Here is a 7010-nt window from a genome sequence, read left to right as displayed (position 1 = left end):
CTTCTTGACTCATCTTCTCCTTGAAGTGGCGTCTCCAATCATATTTCTTCCTTCTCCATTCCGCTGCCATTGATATTAAAGAACCAAAGGACTCCATTGATGAAGAAGATCCAAGTCTTACAAGCTCCACAAGGAGCTACATCACCAAGTCAACGATGAGAAGCAGAAACTAGAACACTGTAGATACGAAATTCAGTTGGCAAAATTTTTTACTAAAGCTTTGAATTTAGAAAGGCTAAGAGAGTTAAAGGATTCAATTGGAATTGTATGTGCAAATGCAACTTTCAATTAAGGAGGAGTGTTAGGAATACTTTGAGGATTGAAAGCAAGTTAAATAACAATATTCAGTTAGTTACCTATTACGGGAGTTAGTTGAGTTAGTTACTCATAGCCAATGTTTGTTACTTGCTATATAAGCAAGGTTCATAATATTGCATATGTAGAATTCTGAAGTTTTCTATCAAATACATTTTTTCATTCATTCAATTGTTTGTTTTACTTTTGAATGCATTTGAGTGAGTTTAACAAGATAAGACAAAGATAGAATACATAAGTGGGGGAGAGGGGTAATGCTCACTCTATCAGCTAGCTTTTGAGGTTGAATTAGGCTCAAACTAACATTCTAAGACACTTTAGCATTTTGCATCTCAAAGAACAGTCTCATTGCTCCTTTATAATCCTTAACAAACACAACCAACAATCATACAATTCAAGGACACAACATCCCTCTCAGGCATAATTTGGAACACCCTTGCACCCTCAATATCACCTAACCTGATGTATCTTCCAACCAGTTTGTTCCATGAAACAACATTCTTGTGTGGCCTCTATTCATGAAGGTAATTAGATGATTTAGAATCATTGACACGATCATATGCTGATATCATGATATTTCAAGAAACCAAAATTTTGTTGTTGATTTCATCAAACAAGTGTTGTGTTACATGGACCAACCCACATTGAGAGTACATATAGAGCAAAGAGTTCTAAATAGATCGGTCTTGATCAATCTTCGGTTTGAGAACAGTGCAATGAACTTCACCCCCTTTGGAAACAATAGTAAACTCATCACATTTGCTAAATGCTTAGGCAAACTTGTATGCTTAGGAGCATGCCTTGAGCACAAACCTGTAGGTGAAGTGGCCAGAGACAACATTGGTAGTGTGCATGTGGATGTAAGTGTGTAGAGCTTGAAGAGGGTAGGAAGAGTTGGCAAAGGCTCGAATCATAGTGTTGCAAATGAAGGAGTTTTGCATGGAAGTTTGTTGGAAAAGGGAATGATCATAGGATAGATTCCCCTTTGGAGAAAGTGCATAAAAGAAGATTAACTTGGCACTACAGGGAATGTGAGAGTGAAGGCCAGCTTTGATGATAATGACTTGGAGTTGTTTCGGTTCCAACATGGAACAAAGGTGCTGAATCACGCAACTTATGCGTGAATATGTTCATGTCATTGGTTTCGTGGTGTCTCGTTGTCACTACTAGTATTCATTATGATCAACATATTATTAAGAGGTGATGTTGGTGTTTAGTGTGGTATGCAATGATATGGAGGTCTTTTAATCCTTTGGTATTCTCATAATCGAAAAGAGGTATGGACGAGATGCTGGAGAAAATACAAGTCTTGACATGGGAATGGAACAAGGCTGCTTCTGTCTAATTGGATTTTAAATCCAAAAGAATGCACTGGTTGTGGTCATTTAGGAATGTGAGGAGGTTTGGAAAAAGCTTCAGTTTTCGTTAGGGGCAGAGGATCAAACACTTGGTGAGCATTTGTATATGGAAATGTCACGAGTAAAATTTAGAAAAAGGCAACTCGAAAATTTTGAATACACAATCAAAAAAGAAATAAAAGACCAATGAAATCAGAATCTCATTCTACATCACTTTTCAGATTATTATAGCAATCCAGATAATGGATCTTAAATCCATTTTACCCCATCCCTTTTCCATTTGTTCATATTCATGAATTTAAACATAGCCTTAACTAATCGCGTTAAAGAGATTTATTACAAAAATCAACCATCTTACCTCGCATTTGTTTTTTTGTAATTAATCATCTTATCCTGCATATTAATTAATTTATAATTAAATAAAAATATAAAAATATATATATTATTAGTATATTTTAATTAAGTTATGTATTAAAAAGTATAATAAAAACATATTAATAATATTTTTTTATGCTCAATTGCATCACCAAGATTTGAGCTGACTTTGTGCAAATGGATCTAAAATTCTAAATCACTCTTTATCGTTAAGCTGACTCTAATAAGTTTTAATCATAAATATTATTACCTTATCCTAATAATTGTTTCTCATAGAAAAACTGGGAATTTTCATCTTTAAATTTTTGTTTGGATTAGAAAGAAATATGAAAGATAAAAACAAAAAAGGATATATTAAATAGATAGAGAGAAAAAAGTAAGAAAGAAATACTTCGTCACTTTTTATATCATTTCAAAAAGAAAGAAAATAAAAATAAATAGGTTAAGTAAAAAGCAAACCCTGGTTTGATTACACCTAACTAAGAGGTCACGTGATTTGCATGTGTGGTTGATTTCCTTCCCCTGTTTAAAAACCAAAACTGCATCGTCTCTGTTTCATAATTTTCTGCAGTCGGCAACTTGAAGCTTCGATTCTGTGTTGTTGCTTTTACTTCCCATCAGAATCAGAATGGTTCGTTTCCTCTCTTTCTTCCTTTTTTATTCCCTTTCCTCTCATAATATTTTGCGTTGCAACACGATTTCAATTTTCTTTGCTTTCTTTGATTCCTAGGTCTATCTCCTTCCCCCAACGCCCTAATTCCCTTATATGTTTTAATGGTTATGCTCTGTGTCCTTGATCGAGGAATGCTATTGGCTGAAAAAATGTTGCTATTACTGTAGAATCGTTGATTTGTGCTGATTCTTGTGGTAGATGGTTGTTCTGTTAAATGTTAATTTAATTGAGTATTCGTTGCGTTTTCTGGACTAACTAGCTTAATGATACTGGACTGTGGAATCAAATTTTAGTATTACTTGGCTATGGAGAGGGATAATGTTAAATTTTTTAGGACTATAAAATAAAATTTGGATTCTGGTTTGTAACATTTTTAAATGCAATTTTTTTAATATTGCAGGATGGTGCAAAGACACATGGTGCTGTGTTGGCATGTACAGATGGAGCAGTTCTTCCCGTCAGTCAAGTGTTTGATGCAATTAGAGAGCTTGGGAATGAAGGAGTTGAGCAATGGGATCCTCTAGTTCTTACTTCTGCCTCACTCTTGAGTATTTATCCCGCTCCTTTGATGATTGCATTTCTGCGTGCGCTTTAATAATCTATCATTCTATGCTCTGGTTGTTTGTGTAGAATATGCATCACTCTTAAGTAATTCAAATTTTGCTAAATACCATTTTTCTATTTATGTTTTATTTTTCTTTATTTACTGTAGAAAATAAGGGAATCTTGGTAAGAAAGGATACATACCTGCTGTTATGCATTGTTTTTACTTGTTAGATGTTGTATATTTGTGTAAGTTAATCTTTCTTGGTTCAACATGTATTTATTTTGTATAACTTATAGCCCAATAACTTGAGTAAGGATGTGATGTTGTTTGAGTTTTCTTTTCTTCTTCTTTGTCACTTTCCCAGCTTTTTTCTTTGTTTGCTTAGTTTATCTGCAACAATAAAAGGGGACAAATTTCACTGTTTTGCCTTAGCTACTTCAATTTTGGATCTTTTAAAGATCATTGGTTCAACCTTTAGTTTGGAAATGAAATGCCTTAACTGTGAGAAACCTGGAAATGGCCATTAGCCACTTCTTCCTGTATTTTGTCCAATTCCTTTAAACATGTGCCAACCCAATAGTTATTGTTTTTTTGAAGAAGTTGGATGAAAGTTTCTATTTCTCTTACAAATGCTCGATTTTCTATTTTGTGCACATATCATATTTTATTGTATTATAGCCAAAGAGACCATATTTTATCACCTATTTTTGCAAATTTCAGGCAAGTTGCCAGTGGATTCTTCCTCTGTTGATTTTCTGATTTTAATTTGGCTGTCAATTGATTGTCCTGTGGACCAACTGATTCAAGAAATTCTTAGAGTGTTAAAAGTAGATGGTACAATTCTTATTCGCAAGTCATCTCAGTCTGCTGTGGGTTCATTTGATAAGGTAATAACAGCTTACATTGTGCCTGAGTGTGTATTGTTCTACTGCACGATCTGATTATTTCCCCCAATGTCCTTGCAGATAATATCTGCTCTTGAGAACAAGTTATTGTTGGCAGGGTTTACAGAAACACAAGTTTTACAATTAACTGGGGTAAGTTATATTAACTGTTATCTGCCTCTGTCATCTCCATTCATCATTTTCGTGTTGTTTTGTTGTGTTTGATCTGTTGTACAACATAATACAATAGAAATTTGTCAGACAAGTTGAATAATAGGCTGACATGTGTCTTGAAACCCACTTTGCTGGTATTTTCAAGTTAATGATTTTTCATTTTTAGCACGATCAATAATTTCAGCTAGATTTTTTTTCTTCTTTTAAATCATGATTTCCCCCTGTTCCTTCTGGCATATTTGTCTTCCCATTGCCTGTTGAGTGGAATATGGGACTTGAATCATCAAAAGTCATTCTTGTTTTTTTTTTCCTAATTAACTGCTGTGACCATCTTACAAATTCTAACTATCAACATGCTTTGTATGCACAATAGATCAAAGCTAAAAAGCCTTCATGGAAAATTGGTTCATCTTTTGCGCTAAAGAAGGTGATAAAGAGTTCACCTAAAATGCAAATTGATTTTGATTCGGATCTAATTGATGAGGATAGTCTCTTGACTGAAGAAGATTTAAAGAAACCCCAGCTGCCACCTGGTAAGGAACAGTTGTTAAGTTTCTGTTCCTCACCTAGTATTTTGTGTGATATTGGGCTCTTAGCTGACATGTTTAGCTATAGGTGATTGTGAAATTGGGAGCACAAGAAAAGCCTGCAAAAATTGCACCTGTGGGAGGGCTGAGGAAGACGAAAAAATATTGAAGTTAGGATTGACAACAGAACAGATTAATAATCCTCAATCAGCTTGTGGCAATGTATGTGTTCTTTTTTTTTCTTTTGCATTATGCAGTTTGCTTATGCTTTCTAAGGCTGTGTTCAATAAGAATGTCTAAAATGGATTAGAATTATGGTCATTGTGACTAGTATCATAAGAGCTACAATTCTCTTGCTGATTTTGTGATATGCTCCTTGCGAATAGTTACCGTCTATCTATCCTCTAATACTATTTCAAATTTTTTCTCCCGTAATTGGCATTGCTCTCAAAGTTGTCTTTGGTCTGCAGTGTGGGCTAGGGGATGCTTTCAGGTGCAGTACCTGCCCTTACAAGGGACTGCCTGCTTTCAAATTGGGCGAGAAGGTACTTTCTCTCATCAACTGTTTGGTGTCATTTCTTTGGTATGGGCATCGTAAGAATTTGATATTTCCACGCAGGTAGCACTGTCCGGTAACTTCCTTGCTGCTGACATATAAATGGATAAAGTTGCAGTACGCTTTGTCATGGGAATGATATTATTATAGAATTTAATTATATAGTATGGAATTGTCATCAGTTATGTTAATGCTAGCAGAACCATTCATCCAAGTTGTGGTTTTGATACAATTTTACATATGACCATACGAGAGATTCAAGTTTTCCAGCTATTGAAGAGCTGTAATGTCATTGTCTGATTTGTCTCTTCCTCTCTTCTATTTTCCTTGTTTGAATCACATGAACTAGTATAAGTTATTGGAGCATGAGTAGATGTAAATATATATTAAAAACATGTAATTGTGTCTCAATTGTAGGGTAGGAGGTTTTTGCAGTGTGGACTTTACTAATTTAGTGTGAGAGACGTGTATGGAAAGGGTGTGGGTGGGAAAAGTTAAAGGATTGTGCTAATTTATTTTTGTCAATGTACCATAGATTTGCTGGAGCCATCGCTTAATTAGGACAATGTACGTATAAATGAGCACTATTATATGCATAAAGAATCATATTTGCCAATAAATACATGGAAGCTAGAAACGAAGTTATACAATTGAAGAAACAAAGAGTAACTATGTTTACGGAGAAGCAAGTTAATATACTCGAGCAATACTTTGGAATTAAATCAAGTATGCCTCGATCACTTCATAAATGGAGTTCACAAGGGCATGCTCATAGAGATGTGTGTTCCATTGTGATTAAAAAATAATTTCCTTCAATAATGTTATCTCTCATTCATTACATTTTCCATAATGAATTTTAAGGCAACAATTTAACAAATTTACTATATATAATATTGTGATTAGTTGATAATAAATTATATTTAAGTAATAAGGTTATATTTAACAAAAAAGACTAGTCTCTCACAATGATCATGCTTGGATGATTTTATTTTGTCCCTAAAAGTGTGAAGTGTTATCAATTTAGTCATTTAAAAATAATAAAATGATTAAAAAAGGCTTGAGAAGTTTCTATGTTCTCAACTTGAATCCTAAAATTTAATTTGTTGTAATTTTAATCTTAAAAAATATACATTAACTTGCCTCTTAACTTACACGATTTTTTTTTTAATTTTGGACTAAAATGAGTGATAATTATCCTTTCAAAGATATTTTTGTTATTTTACTTTCAGGATTAAATAGATCTCACCTCATTTTTAGGAATCAAATTGCTCATTTACAAGTAAAAGGTAAAATATTAAGATTGTGGGTTGACATCAATTACTATCTTTATCTTTGTAAAAGTGTGGACTAATTAAAAATTAGGTGATAAACGAGGATATAATCAACAAAAATGTATTTTAAACTTTGAAAATTAAAAATAAATAAATAAATTACAAAATCGATTATTAAAAAGAAATAAAGAGAGTAGGCTCAAAATAAAATTATGTGAGCTCTATGTTGAATAAAAAATATATATTAATTTTCACTTCAAAGTTATTTTTAACAAAAAAAAAATAATTTCTGTTAAGAAATAATATAAATTATTTTACTTAAAGTTTAAT

At 33.1% G+C, this 7010-nt stretch overlaps 1 protein-coding gene across 1 annotated transcript; it reads left to right on the top strand.

Moving 5' to 3' along the window:
• Positions 1-2537: 2537 nt before the first annotated feature.
• Positions 2538-5716, top strand: LOC100802432 (anamorsin homolog). Its single transcript, XM_014764916.2, has 8 exons — positions 2538-2679; positions 3122-3269; positions 3989-4155; positions 4234-4305; positions 4700-4859; positions 4942-5075; positions 5324-5398; positions 5473-5716. The coding sequence occupies exons 1-8, from the start codon at positions 2677-2679 to the stop codon at positions 5509-5511; spliced, it is 798 nt and encodes a 265-aa protein (XP_014620402.1). The 5' UTR covers positions 2538-2676; the 3' UTR covers positions 5512-5716.
• The last annotated feature ends 1294 nt before the right edge of the window (positions 5717-7010 follow it).

Source organism: Glycine max, chromosome 12, assembly GCF_000004515.6.
Source record: "Glycine max cultivar Williams 82 chromosome 12, Glycine_max_v4.0, whole genome shotgun sequence".
Lineage (NCBI taxonomy): Eukaryota > Viridiplantae > Streptophyta > Magnoliopsida > Fabales > Fabaceae > Glycine > Glycine max.
Note: the sequence above shows the minus strand (reverse complement) of the source record. Positions and strands in the feature narration are given on the sequence as shown.

What these genes read in the sequence shown, in the direction of transcription:
- LOC100802432 (XM_014764916.2), top strand. An exon ending in GAAACCCCAGCTGCCACCTG is followed by an intron (nt 4,860 to 4,941) that starts GTAAGGAACAGT and finishes GTTTAGCTATAG; the next exon opens with GTGATTGTGAAATTGGGAGC. An exon ending in CTTTCAAATTGGGCGAGAAG is followed by an intron (nt 5,399 to 5,472) that starts GTACTTTCTCTC and finishes ATTTCCACGCAG; the next exon opens with GTAGCACTGTCCGGTAACTT.